The 18,593-nt window shown below is 62.2% G+C and overlaps 1 protein-coding gene across 1 annotated transcript; it reads left to right on the forward strand.

Annotated features, from left to right (window-relative positions):
- Positions 1-1,691: 1,691 nt before the first annotated feature.
- On the forward strand, positions 1,692-18,588 carry MYBPC3 (myosin binding protein C3). The gene is made up of 34 exons (XM_053925512.1): positions 1,692-1,773; positions 2,883-3,149; positions 3,934-4,047; positions 4,128-4,220; positions 4,307-4,455; positions 5,244-5,361; positions 5,820-5,868; positions 6,012-6,041; positions 6,227-6,280; positions 6,990-7,010; positions 7,288-7,451; positions 8,416-8,548; positions 8,807-8,809; positions 8,924-9,048; positions 9,133-9,238; positions 9,328-9,494; positions 9,879-10,044; positions 10,793-10,899; positions 10,985-11,014; positions 11,919-12,058; positions 12,283-12,363; positions 12,949-13,108; positions 13,447-13,551; positions 13,642-13,830; positions 14,884-15,018; positions 15,170-15,337; positions 16,026-16,114; positions 16,244-16,439; positions 16,707-16,846; positions 17,065-17,224; positions 17,324-17,460; positions 17,752-17,938; positions 18,170-18,205; positions 18,298-18,588. Exons 1-33 carry the CDS (start codon positions 1,749-1,751, stop codon positions 18,178-18,180), a joined length of 3,819 nt encoding a protein of 1,272 aa, XP_053781487.1. The 5' UTR covers positions 1,692-1,748; the 3' UTR covers positions 18,181-18,205; positions 18,298-18,588.
- The last annotated feature ends 5 nt before the right edge of the window (positions 18,589-18,593 follow it).

Raw genomic sequence — 18,593 nt, forward strand, 5'->3', positions numbered from 1 at the left:
ATCCTTAGGTTACAAGCCCAAGGGTGGTGACGATAATAATGGCAACGATGCTGGATTTTCTGGCCATTTATTACATGTCAACCTGGAGAAATGGGGTCTGATATCATTCCTCTTTATAGACTGGGAAACCGAAGCTCGTGGCTGGCGAGGCGTGGGCTGGATGGAGCTCACGTGGGCTGCCACGTCAGTGTGAGGTAGGAGGCCCCACATGTCTGCAGTGGGGTACATTTCCGCGTGGTCGGGGCAGGAGTGAAGCCCCAGAGTGCCAGCGGGCCACACAGTGTCCTCGTAGAATCCATGTGAGCAGGGCCCTCAACACAGGCGAACCCCTTGGGAGAAGCCCCATGTCTTCCCTGGCTGCCAGGCCACAGCAGGGAAGGGACAGAAGAGATGAGCCGGGAGCCTCCAAGCTACCCAGTAGCAAGAAGTGGAGGCCAACAGCCCGGGAGTGAGGAAACTTCCCGAGCAGCCGCAGACCTCAGAGCACCCAGATTCTGGGGCCTTCCATGTTGGGCAGACAGCCCACACCCCCCCTCACCCTGAGGCCTCAGGGGGCGTGACACCCCCTACGCACGTCCCCAAGCCCTGAGAGAGGGTCAGTGGTGCACAGGGCTCAGGGACATGCCATGAGGTTGAAAAGTGGTTCACATGGCAGGAGAGAATGCATGCCTGTGTTTAAAGGTATGGTATTTTCTGCCCCGTGGACAAAGCTTACGTGGAGAGTTACCTCCTCCTGACCACGGGGGACACAGGGACCGTTCCTGATACTCAGTCTCGCTTTGAGGGTGGCATCTGTGATTTGCTTCTTTCTTTATAGCAACCGATGCCCCTGATGGGTGGAGGGGGGTGAAAGAGGGAGACAGAGGTCACAGAGGAACAGCCAGGTTGGGGCATGAGGGGATCCAGAACATTCTGACAGTAATTTTTGTGTGAATCCTTGGGACTCGGGCAAGAGCCATCCCTGCTTGTGCCTTCCACTTTGGGGTGCATTTAGTGATTTACCTCCGTGCCCTCCCCTGCTGGCTCACCGTTCCCCTTGGGGGAGTCAGCCCTCACCATTGCCCTGGACGAAGCGCACGCAGGGTCCATGGCAGGACGCCAGCCGGGGTCCTGTGAGCTGCGGTACTAGGGGCCAAATGACAAGGGTGAACACTCACTCAGCGTTTTCCACACGCCTGGCCAGGGCTGCTCCAGCGTTTCCGTAGGTAAACCCACTTCATTCATGGAGCAGCCCTACGCGGTGGTGCTGCTACCACCAGCCGCACCCTACAGATGAACAAACTGAGGCACAGGGAGGTTGAGGGAGTGGCTGTGGCAGGACTCGGGCCGCCGGAATCTGGGCCTGTAAGCACCACCCACGTCTCCCAGCGAGGATGGGCATTTCACCCGTCCACCTCAGCACCATGGGCCCTGCACACTCCCCCAGCACACTTGCCTGTCAGATGGACATGCGGACAGGGCTTGAAGTATCCCTGAGGTTCACTGAAGATTGGGGGGGCAGAAGCCATCATATTGGGCTGGTGTGGGGGAAGGGCCAGGGGCCAGCCAGGAGCAGCGCAGCCCCACCTTCTCCCGGAGAGCCCTTGTTCTCTGGAATTTGTCTATATTTAGCAGGTAGCTGGGAAGGAGGCAGATAAGGGGGCCTGGGGAGGGGGAGGGCCCCTTATATAGTGCGGGGAACGGGTCCCTGCTCAGATCCTCCTTGGGTGGCCCGTACCTGCTCGGTTCCTGGTTTGACGTCCCTGAAGATGCCTGAGCCGGGGAAGAAGCCAGGTAGCTCCGGGCCTGTGGGTGGGCTGCCCACGGAACAGGGGGGCTGGGGCAGCTACAAGTAGGGGGTAGTGAGCCTAGGATCAAGTTCCTGAGCAGGGGACTGTCTTTCTGGGTTCTTTTCTGAGTCTCAGTTTCTCCTTCCTGTCCTGATGGGAGTGAGGGTAAACCAGGGTGAGGGGCACAGAGGGGACACAGCCGAGGCAGGAGGCCACAGGGCCATCCCCCTACCTCAGGATGCAGGGGGACCCTTCCCTGCCCTGACCCCCGCCTACTGCTGCAACAAGGGTAGGCCTAGTTTACCTTTGGGAAAAGGCCCCTGCAGGCAGGCGTCCAGGTGAGTATAGACCCGAGCCAGGCTCACTGAACGCTCCTGGGCGAGTCCTTCCCCCCTCTGGGTCTCAGTTTCCCCATCTATACAAGGAGGGGCTGGGTTGATTTTCTCCTACCTGTGAGATTCTCTGCTTTATGAGCCAGCACCCGTGTGGCCCCCACACAGGGCGTAGCCCCCCGTGGAGAGTGTATAGGCCCTCTTCTCTGGGAGATGAAGGTCAAGAGGCGCTTGAGCCCCGGCCAAGGGCAGAGAAAGTCACAGCCTTTCACAGGAGCACAGGGTCCCAGCCCTGGCCTATGTCTCAGTGAGGTTGTCCAGGGCAGGGATCCAGCCCCCGGCCCCCAGCCCCCTCCCAGGCCAGCTTTATCTCAGTTGCTGGTTCTCAGCCTGAGGTCCTTAGAGGATAAATTTAGCTACATCCAAGTAGGCAGCCGTACCAGCTCCTTGCCCAGGGCCCCAGATGGTGGGGGGGAGGGGGCGCTGAGCTCATCACTGCTTTTATCCAGGGATGCACTTAGCAAAAGTCTTGTGTGGAGATTAGGACCACAGCCCTGTCTCCCCCCCTACTGGCTGTGTGGTGTTCGTAAGTCCCTTAACCTGTCTGAGCCTTGGTGTCCTCACCTGAGAAATGGGCATGACAAGGGCACCCACCTGATAGAGCCGTTGGAGCGTTAGACGTGGTGACACATTGGAGTGGTCACCTATTTGATAAGAGGGGCAGCAGGGGTGGGGGTGCTTGGGCAAGCCAGGGCCCCTGCAGCCTCCATTGGACCCTCAGTCTCAGCCTTCAGCAAGAAGCCGCGGTCAGTGGAGGTGGCCGCCGGCAGCCCTGCCGTGTTCGAGGCCGAGACAGACCGGGCAGGAGTGAAGGTGCGGTGGCAGCGAGGGGGCCGTGACATCAGTGCCAGCGACAAGTTTGGCCTGGCAGCCGAGGGCACACGGCACACGCTGACAGTGAGGGACGTGGGCGCCGCCGACCAGGGGTCTTACGCAGTCATCGCTGGCTCTTCCAAGGTCAAGTTTGACCTCAAGGTCGTAGAAGCAGGTAAAGCCCTGATCAGTCTTCTCCGAGGCTTGAACTTCTGGGGGTTTGAGCAGGGGCAGCCCCACCACCTCTCCATTGCCCAGGGCATAGGAGGTGCTTTCCTGCTTTCTGGCCTTTGCTTCGGCTGTGCCCTCTGCCAGGAAAGCCCCCCGTTTTCTGAGAGAACAAGACCTCTCTGAGTGCTCCCATGTGGATCCCTGGCCTGTTCCAGACATTGTGGAGGCGGGGGAAGTTCAGAAATGAACCATGCAATAGCGCCGGACACCCACACGCAGCCTGCAGGCTGCGTGCCCCAGGGAAGCCCCGGGAGCTGTGGGCGTGGAGGGAGCCCGGCCTGGGGAAGGCAGGGAGGGATGGACATCAGGACTGGTCAGAGCAGACCCACCGGGACATGAGCACAGATGGTCTGTGAGGGCAAGATGCGGGCTGGCTCCCAGGCTCAGCGTGAGCCGCCACAGAGGCGGTTCTGGGGAGCAGGAAGAGGGGGAGTGTTGGAATCTTCACCCAACTGAGATGCCCTGTGGACAGTGGGTCCTTCGGTCTGAAGCTCAGGAGAGCTGGGGCAGAGGAGAAGGGTGGGTGCACGAGCTCACCCGGGTGGTGTGTAGCAAGGGGGAGAATTTCGGGGAGAGACAGGGTCATGGGAGGAGAGGGAGAGAGAGGGACCGGATGAAGCTCATGCACTGCAGTGTCTGATGAGCCTGCAAAGACTAAGGAGAGACCAGGGACAGGAGGGGTCTCTGGTTAGAAGCTGCTCCACGACCTCCTACTCAATCCCCTGCAGAGAAGGCCGAGCCCGTGCCAGGCCCTGTTCCTGCCCCTGTTGAGGCCCCTGGAGTTCCCGGAGAAGCCCTGGTCTCAGCCACTGAGGTGGAAGGAGGCTCCCCAAGTCCCGAAGGTGAGAGGGGCTGGGCAGAGAAGGCCATGGCCAGTGCCTGGGGGTGTCCCAGGGCAGGTCTCAAAGTCCTCTGCTCACAGGGTCAAGTTCAGCAGCCCCCAGTGGCCCTGGTGCCCCCGATGATCCCATCGGCCTCTTTGTGACGCGACCACAGGATGGCGAGGTGACCGTGGGTGAGTGTGGGGCTATGCAGCCAAGGTGGGAGGGGAGGGGGCAGCAGAGCATCCCCCAGGCCCAGACTGTCACCCCTCCCTGGCAGGTGGCAGCATCACCTTCTCAGCCCGAGTGGCCGGGGCCAGCCTTCTGAAACCGCCCGTTGTCAAGTGGTTCAAGGGCAAGTGGGTAGACCTGAGCAGCAAGGCGGGCCAACACCTGCAGCTACACGACAGCTATGACCGGGCCAGCAAGGTGGGTCCTGGGGCACGAGAACCTGCCCTCGGGGAGGGGGACCCAGAGAGCCCGGGAGGGCTTTGGGACACTGTGAACCTGGAGGCACACAGAGGATGCAAAGAGGGGATGGGGAGCCAGGGAAGCGAGCTGGGGGGCCCAAGACATGGGGTGGACGGGGAGGCTCCGTGGAGGGTTATGGGAGGAACTGGGGACCAGTGGGACATGGGAAGTTGGGGGCCCAGGGAGCTCAGAAAGGCTAAGGGACATCGTAAAGCATGGGGGGCACCAGCCAGTGAGGGCATAAAGCCCCTGGACGGAAGGGTATCAGAGCTGGAGGGGCCCCGACAGGACAACTCATGACGCAGACAAGGGAACCGAAGCTCAAGAGGTAGCTGCTGCTGGCCTGAGGTCTCTCAGAGCCGCTCAGAGCCGGGCCTGGCCCCTGCGCTTCGACGCCCAGCTGCTGCTCCTTCCCCTCTCCTGAAGCCTGGCCTGGCGGGGTGGGGGGACCTCCGGCAGTGCGGCCCCACGTTCGGGCAGTGCACCGCGCAGAGCTGCCTCATCTTACGTGAAGGCCGTCTGCCTTGTGGCCGTCACAGATTTCTATTGTGTCACCGTCCTGTGCCAGCAGAGGGCAGTTGCACGACTAGGAGAAGGGTCTCCTTGTGCTAGTAACGTCGGACTGCACGGGCTAGCTGAGCCTGGGAGGGTGAGCAGGCTGGGGGCCATTGGCCGCCCCCGGTCTCCTGTAAGGGTGAAGGGCCTCGTCTTCCGGCCCCGTCTCCCCAGACACCTCGCCCCCACAGGTCTACCTGTTCGAGCTGCACATCACAGATGCCCAGGCCAACCTTGCCGGAGGCTACCGCTGCGAGGTGTCCACCAAGGACAAATTTGACAGCTGCAACTTCAACCTCACCGTCCATGGTGAGGGGCCCCGGCATCAGTCCTGAGCTCGGGCTCCCCATGGGCCCTGTCCCCTGCCCCTGCCTCTGCTTCCCAACCCTGAGGAGGACGCCTCCTCCCGGCCAGACAACTGCCGGTCACATGCCTAGTGCCGCTTGCGCTGGGGCGTGCCTGAGGTCACTGGAGGCTCCCAGGGCCTGGGTGGGGTGACATCCAAGTCCAGGACTTGTCTGGGTCTCATCTTGGCGTCCTGGGTTCCTGGCACAGGTGAACAGATGAAGGGCGAGCTGAGACCCAGTCTCTGGGGTTGGGGACCAGAAGCTGCCGCCGCTGGTGCCACGAGTCTAGTGAGGCTCAGGATGCGGGTGGGGTCCTGGGGCAGATGCTCACTCTCAAGGGGTCGTGGATGGGCAGGTCTGCGATGCAGGGTGGCTGTCTCTGAAGTCCCCTTCCTTGTCTTGTCTCCCTCATTGAACCAGAGGCCATTGGCCCTGTGGACCTGGACCTCCGGTCAGCTTTCCGCCGCACGTGAGTGTTCCTCTCGTCTTCGGTGGGGAGGGCCAGCCTCGGGGTCCGCGCTGGGGTGAGGCGGGGGTCAGGGATGATGTTGGTGGGGGTGGGGGAAAACAAGCTGCCCGGGGCAGATGAGGAACTGGGTCTAATTCCCACAGGAGCCTGGCCGGAGGTGGTCGGCGGGTCAGGTACCCCAAACCCCCCCCCCCATTTGACCCACACACAGACCCTGGGGGTCGGAGGTGGGCAGGGAGCCCCTACCTGTCCAGTGTCCCTTTCTCATACTCTTCACCCCCTGGCCCCACAACTTCCCGGCTCCCAAGCCCCTTCTACTCAGCCCCACTGTGGCCTCACTGCGGGTCCCTCTCCATAGTGACAGCCATGAGGACACGGGGATTCTGGACTTCAGCTCGCTGCTAAAGAAGAGGTGAGCCCCGAGCCGGCCGCTCCTGGGCAGGCGGGGAGGCACGACAGTGAATCAGAGCTGTGGTCCCCAGCTGTGCGGTCCTGAGCAGGTCACCTCCCCTCTCCGAGCTGGTGTCCTTGTCTGTCCGTGGGGTGATCCTGGTGTTGGGGAGAGTAAAGAGGACTCTGCAGATGTCCTGTCCTGTGAACCAATGCCGTGCTAGCGTGCCCTACACCCACCCCACACTTGGGTCTGCGGTAGCTCATGTCAAGAGGCCCCAGGGACCCCAGGGAAGCTGGGACAGGGCCCCAGAGCTGAGGGAATTGCCCGCCCAGCCCAACCCGACTGACTCATGCCTTTGTGCCCTCTTCCTCTCCCTCCTGGACGCTGCATGGTGGCTGCTGCTGCTGCGGCCCAGAGAGTAAGCACTGGGGCCGGGGCCGTGGGGCAGCAGGGTGCTGGCGGGACCCACACCTGCCGTGGCTGCGGCTGTGGCTGGTGAGAGCCGGGTAGGGCCAGTTATCAGACAGACCTGAGTGAGAACCCCCAGTGACTGCCTGAGACCCACCCTCGAGGTCTGCAGGAGACTCTGCTGGGGCCTGTGGTGTGTCACACAGGTGCCCTGGAAGTGAAGGGAGGAGGGGAGGGTGCATGGGTGGCAGTCCCAGGTCTGTAGGGGGAAGTGGCCCACACCTCTAATGTGTCCCCTGCCTTCCTGCCCCACCTGGAGCAGCAGTTTCCGGAGCCCGCGGTGAGTAGCTGGTGAAGCCCAGCACCCCTGTCACCCTAATTACGCCAGGACCCCTCCCTCGCTCCGGCCCTCACACGGAGCCTTAAGCCCCCTGGAACTGGCTGCAGGCCCATGTGGGCTCAAGCTGCCCCGCCAGAGCCAAAGGGGCAGAGGGCTGGGGGCAGCCATGGCTCCTCGGTCCTGGCCCCAGGAGGCCCTGCCCTGGGGAGGCGGGCTGCAACCCTGGCCTGGCTACGGGGTAGTCCCTGAGGCCTCCATGCGTGGGCTGCGGACACAGGGACTCGAAGCTGGAGGCCCCCGCTGAGGAGGATGTGTGGGAGATCCTGCGGCAGGCGTCCCCCTCGGAATACGAGCGCATCGCCTTCCAGCACGGCGTCACCGACCTGCGGGGCATGCTCAAGAGGCTCACAGGCATGAAGCGCGAGGAGAAGAAGAGCACAGGTTGGCCAGCCCACCACACACACATGCACACGTGCACACACACACGCACACTCACACATGAGCACACACACACACATGCAGGCACACACACGCGAGCGCGCACACGGAAAAAGAGTCCATTCCAGCGCAGCCCAGGAACGGAGGAGAGCGCGGCTCGGCCCCCTCGCACACAGGACAAAAACGGGAGTACCCAGGATAGACCCTGTCCACGCGGAGAGAGAGGAGGGCAAAGGCTACCCAGAGAGACCACGAGGGAGAGGATGGAGCCCAGGTTAGCCCTGCTCCCCTAGTAAAAACCAGGTGATTCCTTCTTCCCCCACCCGCTCTGGAAGAGAGAAGCCTGCTAACCCTGGCCCCACCCGAGGGAAAGGGAAGGAGCCAGTGCAGGCCAGAGACCCACAGCTGGAGAAGAGACAAACCTTTTCACCCTCCTCACAGGCAAACAGAACAAAAACAACAAAACAGGCCTTGTGGGCTACCCCCCCCCACCCCGCCCAGGGCAGGTCAGAGCAGAGGGCAGGGCTAGCCCTTCCCCTTCAAGGTGTTGGCAGGGTGGGTGTCAGTCAGCCCCCCAAAGTGAGCCTGGAGAGAGGGCCTCTCGAACCCTCCAGGTGGGGGCACCTGGTAGGAGCCCCAAAACCGGGAGGTCACTGTTGAAACAGGCTCCAGAGGTAGAGAAGGCCCATCTGTCCCCTCTCCTGTTTTCCTGCCAAGCTTCTGTCTTTCTGGAAGCCCCTACCCCTGTCCCTGAGCTGAGCAGGTAGAGAGGACCCCGAGGGAGACAGGAGGCAGAAGGCACATCAAACACGCAGGGTAGAGTCACAGTGGAGACCGGGCTAGGGAGCGGGGCCTGGGCCCTCCACCACAGTCACTGTGGGGTGGGAGCCTTCTGCGCCAAGGCCAGCCTGGGGGGAGGGTGGGGGCCAGGGGGGCAGGGTCTCTGGGGCTGAGGGGTGGTGCTCAGCCTTTCAGAAGAAGCTGCAGCCGGCCTACCAGGTGAGCAAAGGCCACAAGATCCGGCTGACAGTGGAGCTGGCCGACCCCGACGCCGAGGTCAAGTGGTTAAAGAACGGACAGGAGATCCAGATGAGCGGCAGGTGTGGCCAGGGGCGCGAGCAGGTTGGGAGGTGGGCTGGGGTATGCAGAGGGAACCTCCCGGGAGGGGGATGCCCCCAGCCCGGCTCTCTCTGCACCTCTATCCGTGTTCCCGTCTCTGTCCGTCTCCCCCCATTTTTCTCTCTCTTGGGTCTAACTTCCCCTCTTTCTGTGTCTGCCTATCTCTGCTCCTCACTCTTTTCCTCTCGGTCTCGCTTCTTCCCATCGGGGACACTCCAATGGCCCCTTCTGTTCCACAGCAAGTAAGGCCCGGCTCCTGGGGGGCTTGGGGTGGGGCCGGGGGGTCTCGATGGGTGGGGGCGCCAGGAGGTGAGCCCGAGGCTCCCTCACCACTCTTCCGCGGTGGCCCCACCCAGGTACATCTTCGAGTCCAACGGCGCCAAGCGCACGCTGACCATCAGCCAGTGCTCGCTGGCGGATGATGCGGCCTACCAGTGTGTGGTGGGTGGTGAGAAGTGCAGCACTGAACTCTTCGTCAAAGGTGGGCCGGGGCCCCAGGACCCTGGGCCCCGGGAGGGGAGGGCCGCAGAGGGGCCCGCCTGTCACAGTCTCTGTGCCTTGACAGAGCCCCCCGTGCTGATCACGAGGCCCCTGGAGGACCAGCTGGTGATGGTGGGGCAGCGGGTGGAGTTTGAGTGTGAGGTGTCCGAGGAGGGGGCCCAGGTCAAGTGGTGAGTCAGGGGCACGGGGCGGGGGTGGGACTGGGAGACCTGGGCCTCCGCAGAGGAGGCCCGACGCTCGCCGCCCACCTACCGGCCAGGCTGAAGGATGGGGTGGAACTGACTCGGGAAGAGACCTTCAAGTACCGGTTCAAGAAGGACGGCCGGAGACACCACTTGATCATCAACGAGGCGACGCTGGAGGACGCCGGACACTATGCGCTGCGGACCAGTGGGGGACAGGCGCTGGCTGAGCTCATCGTGCAGGGTGAGGCCCGCAGGGCAGGTGGGGGCGCACACGAGGCCTTAGGGCCTTGGGCCCTGCCAGCTGGTGACCCCGCCCCCCCCAGCCAAGTACAGGAATCAGGCAAACTCAGGACTCAGGCCAGTGTGACCTTGGGAAAGTCACTTTGATACCCTGAGCTTTACCTTTCTCGTCTGTAAAATGGGGATGCTGAGGTTGCCACCTCAGAGGGGCAGGTGGGCCTGGCTAGCATCATCCCCCACTACACACACCTGAGGTTCCTCCTGATGCACACACACACAGTCACACACGCACATGTGTTTTCATATGCCCTCGTGATCTCCACGGGGATTCACGCCCACACCCACACACACCTCCCCAGCTCACTGGCTCTGCCCTGCCCCCCAGAGAAAAAGCTAGAGGTGTATCAGAGCATCGCGGACTTGACAGTGGGCGCGAAGGACCAGGCCGTGTTCAAGTGCGAGGTGTCTGATGAGAACGTGCGGGGCGTGTGGCTGAAGAACGGGAAGGAGCTGGTGCCCGACAGCCGGATAAAGGTGTCCCACATTGGGCGGTGAGTGTGGAGGCTCGGCCCCGTGCCTCTGGGACAGGCAGCTGGGGCGGGCAGAGACGGCAACAGAGAGAGCAACAGACAGACGGACGGACAGAGAGGCAGAGACTGAGCTAGAGACACTGAGAGACAGGGGCAGAGCCAGAGCGGTAGAGAAAGGGAGGGAGACAGAGACTGACAAAGAGACAGAAACGGACAGAGAGACGATGAGGAGATAGACACACAGACAGAAACAGGACAGACACTGAAACAGAAAGTAAGAAAGAGGTAAAGAGAGACAGAAAGCTGTGGGGAGAAAGAAGCATGCAGAGGAGGATCCATCGTAAGCGAGAAGAAGCAGTGAGAGAGACAGACAGGACTCGGAGCCCTCAGCGCCGCCCCCGCCCGCAGTGGTGACCACGGCAGGGCAGGAGGCCACCGAGGGGAGGCTGGCCCTGGCGGGGACCTCACTCTCTCCCACTCTCTTACTCATGCCCCGAGCATCTGGGCTGGCCCGTGCTGGGCCCAAGGTCATGGAGATTAATAAGACCAGACCCTGTCCAGTCTCCAAGGGCCCAGCTAAGGGGACACTCCTACCCTGCCTACCTCTGAAAACATGTCAAGGAGCTGGAAAAGTCAAAAAGAAAGCAAGCAAGCACTGAAAACACCAGAACACCAGTTCTGATTGGGCGAGGGCCCCTGGCTAAGGGTGTCCGACGAGGCTGGGGTGTGTGGCCCGGCGGGGCCCTCTGAGCCTGCGCTATGCCTGCAGGGTCCACAAACTGACCATCGACGACGTCACGCCCGCGGACGAGGCCGACTACAGCTTTGTGCCTGAGGGCTTCGCCTGCAACCTGTCTGCCAAGCTGCACTTCATGGGTGAGCTGCGCCCGGGCTGGCGGTGGGGCCCTGTCGCTGGGCCCTGCCCGTGCCCTGGTGCCACCTGCTCTTCCTTCTCTTGCAGAGGTCAAGATTGACTTCGTGCCCAGGCAGGGTGAGTCTCGGGCCCTGCTGTGCCACCTCCACACCCACACCCCCTCCACTCGCAGACAGGGGGAACAGCGAGGATCTGGGAGAGGGGCCTTGAGACCCAGCCCCGGCTCTACCACTCAGGACCGTGGGCCAGTTGTGACCTCTCTGAGCCTCAGTTGCCTCATCTCTAAAGTGGGGAGCCTACTGGTGCCTCCTCCCCAGGGCGGCGGGAAAGATGAGAGGGAATGGTGTGTGAGCTGCCAATGGCAGCACAGATGTGAGGTTTTGTTGTTAAATTTGTCTGCTTTTAGTAGTGTATCTCCTGCTGTAGACAACCCTTTCACCGGGCATGTTAGAATCCTGACTTCAGGGGAGTAGTCCAGGCTGAGGCAGGCTCTAGGCTAGCGTTTTCCAAACTGGGTTCCCTTAATACACGATACTCCATTTAGAAGGGTTCCATGGTGAAGTGACTTTGGGAAACACCTGCCCTCCTGCCCCCTCCTGCATGGTTAAGAAACACATGCTTAATTGTTTAATCCAGGGTTTCCTAAATTATTTGGTCATGGGAGTGTTTCTGTTTTTTCTTGGCAGGATATTGATATTCCTGCACCTGCCCCCAAGCACACACCACCCCCGCCCCAATGCAGTTTGAGAAATGCTACACTAGGCTTCCTGATGTTACAAACCTCCCTGGGAACTCCCTGGGGTGATAGAATGTTCTAGATCTTGACTGGATGGTGCTTACACCAGCATATAGATCTGTCAAAACTCTTCAAGCCGTATGCCCAGATCTTGGCATCTGATTGCGTGTAGACCGTACCTCAATACTGGAACAGCCAGGGTCATGTGCGCCTTCCAGGCTTCCCCTCTTTCGTGGGCCTGGGCCCTTCCCCTTTCTCTTACCTATGCTATGTCCCCACCCCCAGCACCTCCCAAGATCCATCTGGACTGCCCAGGCCGCAAACCAGACACCATCGTGGTTGTGGCTGGGAACAAGCTACGCCTGGATGTCCCTATCTCCGGGGACCCTGCTCCCACTGTGATCTGGCAGAAGGCCATCACACAGGTACTGTGGGTCCCTCCTCCGCTTCCTATCTGTAAAATGGGCGGTCGGGACCAGGGAGTTCTGGGACCACCCCCCACCTGTGCGATACAGCGGCCCCTGACCAGGGATGCACAGGCTCAACTGGCCAGATGGTGGGAGGAAGGGGAGGCAAGCAAAGGAGAAAAAGAGGGGTCTCTGGGCTGAGTCAGCCATCTTCCCCCACTTCCCTTCTGCTCTGTTCCCAGGGGGCAAAGGTCCCAGCTGGGCCAGCGCCTGATGCCCCAGGGGATGCAGGTGCCAGTGACGAGTGGGTGTTTGAAAAGAAGGTGAGTGAGATGATGGTGGGACCAGGCTCATTTGCACGTGGTACCCACACTCGGGCAAGGCCTCCGTGAAGGTGCCCCATCCGGTCAGTGGCACTGCTGCCCCAGGAGGGTCTCCGTGCACACACCGCACACCACCAGGAAGCCCTCCTGAGCCGACCTTCACTATGTGCTTCCTCCCGGCCCTTCTCAGTAGGACTCAGCTCTCCCTCCTCTGGGCACTGTTGGGCCCCCCACCCAGCTGAGGTCTGCTGTGGTCCTCACAGTAGCTCTGCGAGGTCACGTTGTTCCCATTCAGCAGACAAGGAAACTGAGGCACAGAGAGGATAAGTGACTGCCTAGAGTTCCAGGATGAAGCCAGAGCTGGAGCCTGAGCCCCGCGCCCTGGCCCCTCGCCCCTGGCAGGTGCTCAGGAAAGGCTTTTGTTCTAGGGGCTCCCATGGGTGCCACTAGGTTCCACTCAGCCTGTGCCTCCCCCACTGACCCTGCACTAAGCTCCTTCCCCATCTTGGGGCTGTTGGCCATTCCAGAAGCTGCAGAAGCTTCTGGAGTCCAGCGTGAGCCCTTCCTCTCACCTGCCCCCACCAGCTGCTGTGTGACACCGAGGGCCGCGTCCGAGTGGAGACCACCAAGGACCGCAGCATCTTCACTGTCGAGGGGGCCGAGAAGGAAGACGAGGGTGTCTACACCGTCACCGTGAAGAACCCAGTGGGCGAGGACCAGGTCAACCTGACAGTCAAGGTCATCGGTGAGGCTGGCTGGCTGGGGTCCATGCAGGAAAGACAGAGGGCAACCAGGGAGGGGCTGTCCATTACTCATTTAGTCACTCGGCCAAGGGTGGACTCTCAGATTCATGGAGAGAGAGGACTGGAACTCGGACATGAGTGAGCGAATGTGAGCAGGGGGAAGCCAGAGAGGGTTGATCGCGGGCTGGCACGTGGTCAGAACTGAATTCTGGAAAGGCTGCTTTGGCTCTGGGGATGGTGGTGCCGGGCACCCTGTAGCTGTTAGTTGGAGTGGTAAGGAGGCAAGCAACATTGACCTTGGGCCGGGGCAGGACTGACGTGGGCACACACCTCCCCCCAGATGTGCCAGATGCCCCTGCGGCCCCCACGATCAGCAACGTGGGCGAGGACTCCTGCACGGTGCAGTGGGAGCCGCCTGCCTATGACGGCGGGCAGCCAGTGCTGGGTGAGTGGAGGGCACCGGGGCAGATCCAAGGGCACGGGGGCTGCGGGGGTGCCTGGGCCCCAGGCCAGAGCTCCTGCCTCCCTTCCTCAGGTTACATCCTGGAGCGCAAGAAGAAGAAGAGCTACAGGTGGATGCGGCTGAACTTCGACCTGCTGCGGGAGCTGAGCCACGAGGCGCGGCGCATGATCGAGGGCGTGGTGTACGAGATGCGTGTCTACGCGGTCAACGCCGTGGGCATGTCCCGGCCCAGCCCGGCCTCCCAGCCCTTCATGCCAGTTGGTGAGCCCGCCCCGCCAGGCACTGGGGCCCGACCGTCGCAGCTGCTCTGTGTGGGCGGCCGCCACCCCTGGGCGGTTCCCTCCCTGGTCTGTAATCTGAAATCAGGGGTACTCGTCTTCACCTCACAGAAGAGAGTGAGGAGGCTCTGAGAAGTTAGGTGACTTGCTCAAGGTCACCCAGCTGGTCGGGGGTGGAGCTGAGACTCAGGCCCCCTGATCGAACTCACCTTTCACCGGTGGGAAGCGGGGATATGATAACGTCTAGCCCTTCGTAGAACGGGTGTGAGGGCAGAGATAATGTGGGCAGAGCGGCTGGCAGGTGCTCTACAAACGGTCGTTGTCGCGATCCCCGCTCCCTCCCACTGGGGTTTGTCATGTGCCGGGCAGGGTGAGAGTGGAGGTGCCGAGTGTCCCAGGGACGTCTGTCTGCATAAAGGGCTCTGGGCCAGGAGCTGGAGACCGGGTGGGCAGAGCCAGCCCTTCAGGAGGGCCCTCTGGGGTCATCGTCTCCCCCGAAGCCTCCGTTTCCTCGTCTGGACAATGCAGGTTCACAGGGCAGTACAGGCACCGATGGTGCGGCAGGCTCCCGAGGACACCTGTCCCTGCCCCAATGAGTGAGCCTTCGGGGCAGCCACCTGAGGCCGGGGTGGGCGCCCCTCCAGCCCAGGTGGGGGGGGGGCAAGGTTTGGGGAGGTGGCAGGAAAGGGGGGCCTGTGGGGACAAGGGTCCAGGCTCTCTCTTTAGGGACTGACTTCCAGTTTGCTCAGCTCTAAGTCAGCTTCACCTAATCCCAGGGAAGGAAACCCCACGTTTCAATTACATTCTAGCATGTTCTGGGCTATCAGACACAAGGGGCTTCTTCTAACCTCTTTGCGTCCTTCAGGCATCTTTTCCTAGATAGAGCTCTCTCCTGTCACTGTTGTTCATTTTTAAGCCTGTCTAGAGCCATGTCTTTGAACAGAGTGGGAATATTTCTTAAAGTGCTTGAAAGCCAGCCAAAGGGGAAGTCCCCTCCAGGAGACTCAGGTCCCTCTCTGGCCTCCTGTCTGCCCAGGCCCCCCCAGCGAGCCCACCCACCTGGCGGTGGAGGACGTCTCCGACACCACTGTGTCCCTCAAGTGGCGGCCCCCGGAGCGTGAGGGAGCTGGAGGCCTGGATGGCTACAGTGTGGAGTACTGCCAGGAGGGTTGTGAGTGTCCCCTTCTCTGGCCGTCCCCAGGCCGGGCACCTGCCACCCGCCGGGCCCTCTCTGCAGTGGAGGCTCCAGAGGTGGGGCTGCAGGGTGGGGTGTCGACACTGACCCTGCCCATGGTCTTGCCTCCACCCTCCCCCCCCGCCAGGCTCAGAGTGGGTGCTGGCCCTGCAGGGGCTGACAGAGCGCACTTCGATGCTGGTGAAGGACCTGCCCACGGGGGCCCGGCTGCTCTTCCGGGTGCGGGCGCACAACGTGGCGGGGCCCGGAGGCCCCGCCACCACCAAGGAGCCCGTGACGGTGCAGGAGATACTGCGTGAGTGCCCCTCGTGCTGTCACCAGACCTGCCACTGACGCCCGCCCTGGGTGCCAGGGGAGGTGGGGAGGGTGAGAGAGAACCTCCTGGAGGGAGGAGCTAAGTGCTGGGCAGGGGCAGGAGGGGTAGGGGCCTTTAACCACCGCCCAGGCCCAGGGCAGACCATGCGGAAAGTGTCCTCTTGGTTTTCCACATCGACCCCAGTCTGGAACGTGGAAAATGGAGGTGATTATACCATCACCTTCCAGCTCTGTTCTGTGAATTTCTCAGCTCCAACAGGTAGAGACTGTCCATCTGCTCAGGACTGAGCAGTGAGGCCACTCGGGGTCGAACTGGCCCGTCTGGGGCCCACTTTCCGACAAAGGGTCCATTGTGTAAGAACTGGCTCCCCAAGTGGAAAGAGACAGCAAACTTGGGGCCTAGATTTGCGTCCTGGCCTGTGTGACCTCAATGCTCACCCTCTCTGGTCCCTGCCTCTGGCAGCGGTGTGGTGAGGCTCAGGTGGGGGCAGGGGCTTTGTGACCATTTGTGGCTGGGGGAAGGGGAGCTCAAGGGGGATGGCCCAGCGGCAGCACTTCTTGCGGCCGCAGATCTCTGGGCCTGGCCTCCTGAGAGAGCAGAGCCGTGGCTCTCCTCCGGCCTCGGGCTGTGGGTGGCTCTCGCTGAGCTGCCCACTCTGTACCCACAGAGCGGCCACGGCTCCAGCTGCCCCGGCACCTACGCCAGACCATCCAGAGGCGAGTCGGGGAGCCCGTGAACCTCCTTATTCCTTTCCAGGTAGGGCCGGCCCCCCCTCTGTCCTAGCACAAGGATGTGCCTCAGGGCACATCACACCCAGACCAAACCTGGGCGGTGGCCGGCCCTCAGGGAGAGCCAGGCTTGGGTGTGAGCTGTCCCCCTCCACAGGGCAAGCCCCGGCCTCAGGTGACCTGGACCAAAGAGGGGCAGTCACTGCAAGGCCAGGAGGTGAACATCCGCAACAGCCCCACGGACACAATCCTCTTCATTCGAGCCGCTCACCGCGCACACTCTGGCACCTACCAGGTGACTCTGCGCATCGAGAGCATGGAGGACAAGGCGACGCTGGTCCTGCAGGTCGTTGGTGCGTGGCCCTGGGGCCTCCCTCTGAGCATCTTTGTTTCCTGTCCCTGAGCTGGGTGGGCTGCCAGAGCCCAGTGCCAAGGACCCAACCCAGAGTGTCATGCCTTGCGGTCCTGGGCCCCTCCCCTGGGATGCTGCAGCAGCCCTGCAGAAGGTGGCAGCCAGACCCAGGCCAGTGGGGTGGCGGGGTCCCCCGGAGCAGGTGTTCCCTGCCCTCACGCGGCAGTGTTGGGAGCTGTGGTGTCCTAGCAGGGTCTGTCTCCTGCAGACAAGCCGAGCCCTCCCCAGGACATTCAGGTCACAGAGACATGGGGTTTCAATGTGGCTCTGGAGTGGAAGCCGCCACAGGATGACGGCAACACGGAGATCTGCGGTTACACGGTCCAGAAAGCGGACGAGAAGACCATGGTGAGCCTGGGGCCCAGGGCCCCCCCTCCACGCCCTTCCTAGGGCCTGGCGGGGCCAAGTCTCAGCTGCCCCTGGAGCAGGCCCACTGCTTGCCCTCCCTCTATGATCTGCTTCCCTCTGCGGTTGGGGTACAGGTGCCAGGGGTGCCCGAGAGAGGCCCCTGGTAGGAAGTAGGGCCGGTCCCAGCCCCAGTGGCCCCCTTTCCTCCATGCCCGCAGGAGTGGTTCACAGTCTTGGAGCACTACCGCCGCACCCAGTGTGTGGTGTCCGACCTCATCATTGGCAATAGCTACTACTTCCGGGTCTTCAGCCAAAACATGGTGGGGCCCAGTGACAAAGCTGCCACCACCAAGAAGCCTGTCCTCATCCCCAGATCAGGTGCTGTGCCCTCACTGCCACCCCCAGGGCAGCTGGGGCAGGGAGGCAGTGGGAACCGGGAGGGGGGGGCCTGTTGGTACAAAGCCCTGTCGCCCACAGCCGTCAAATATCAGCCACCCAAATACAAGGCCCTGGACTTCTCCGAGGCCCCAAGCTTCACCCGCCCCCTGGTGAACCGCTCGGTCATTGCTGGCTACAATGCTACGCTCTGCTGTGCTGTCCGGGGTAGCCCCAAGGTAGGGAACTCCCGCCAGGTCCAGGTGGACCCTGGAGGCAGGGCCCAGGGGCTCCGGCCTCGAGCAGTCCTCCCTGCAGCCTGTGCCCCTCCCAGCTTCCTCTCTGTCTCTGGGCCTCAGAGCCAGGTTCCTCTCCCTGAGCAGGGCCTCGGCCCCCTCCCTGGGCTCTGTTCCCAGCCTGGCCCATAGTTAGTGACTCCAGAATAGAAACACAATTGCCAATCTCCCTACCTTCCTGCCAGGGCGCCTCAACCTGAGACAGTATGCCCCCTCCCATTCCCTGATTTACAGCCCAAGATTTCCTGGTTCAAGAACGGCCTGGACCTGGGAAAGGACGCCCGCTTCCGGATGTTCAGCAAGCAGGGAGTGCTGACCCTGGAGATCAGAAAGCCCTGCCCCTTTGATGGGGGCATCTACGTCTGCCGGGCCACCAACTTACAAGGCGAGGCACAGTGTGAGTGCCGCGTGGAGGTGCGAGGTGAGGAGCTCGCTGGGCCTGGGGTGGTGGTGGCAGGGCAGGGCGCCGCTGGGACTCTGCTGTCCTGGCACGAGCAGCTGCTCTGGCTGAAAGAGCAACAACCATGATATCCCGCTGGTGCCGGCTTCTGGGCTCGGCTGCGTGAGCTGCCCACCCCTAGGCTTCTGGGAAGACATGAGAGGTGCCGGGAGGCGCGGCACGTGTGTGGCACTGCCTCCTTTTCTCCCGCAGTGCCACAGTGACCAGGCTGCTCCTGGGGACCGCCAGGTGGGTACTCTGGACCACCCTGGGACCCAGGGCCCAGATCAGATGCTGAGCTCTTGGTCAGTCCAGCTCTCATGAGAGAACCTGTGTCACAGGTGGTGCTGGATGCCAGCTAAGTGCCAGGAGCCTGGAGGAAGCTGGACAAGCCTCCTTCCTGCTGTTGGATATGTGTGTGCAAGGGTGTGCCTTCAGCTGGCTGGGGAGGCATCGGGAGGGCAGTGCCGTGATGTGGAGCAGGTGTGGGAGCTCCCGTCGGAAGCACTCGGGTCTTTGGGGTGGAAAGCAAGTGGGCTCAGAAAGCGCTGCTCGTGGACGGCCCCCTGGCTGGCCCCAGGTTCTCGGTGTATCAGCGCAATAAAGGGTCAGCACAGCCAAGAGGCCCGGCCCTTCC

This window comes from Desmodus rotundus, chromosome 5 (assembly GCF_022682495.2).
Source record: "Desmodus rotundus isolate HL8 chromosome 5, HLdesRot8A.1, whole genome shotgun sequence".
NCBI lineage: Eukaryota > Metazoa > Chordata > Mammalia > Chiroptera > Phyllostomidae > Desmodus > Desmodus rotundus.

What these genes read in the sequence shown, in the direction of transcription:
- MYBPC3 (XM_053925512.1), top strand. Translation starts at nt 1,749, where the DNA reads ATGCCTGAGCCGGGGAAGAAGCCAG. An exon ending in AAGGTGTCCCACATTGGGCG is followed by an intron (nt 10,045 to 10,792) that starts GTGAGTGTGGAG and finishes CTATGCCTGCAG; the next exon opens with GGTCCACAAACTGACCATCG. An exon ending in AGTGGGTGTTTGAAAAGAAG is followed by an intron (nt 12,364 to 12,948) that starts GTGAGTGAGATG and finishes TGCCCCCACCAG; the next exon opens with CTGCTGTGTGACACCGAGGG.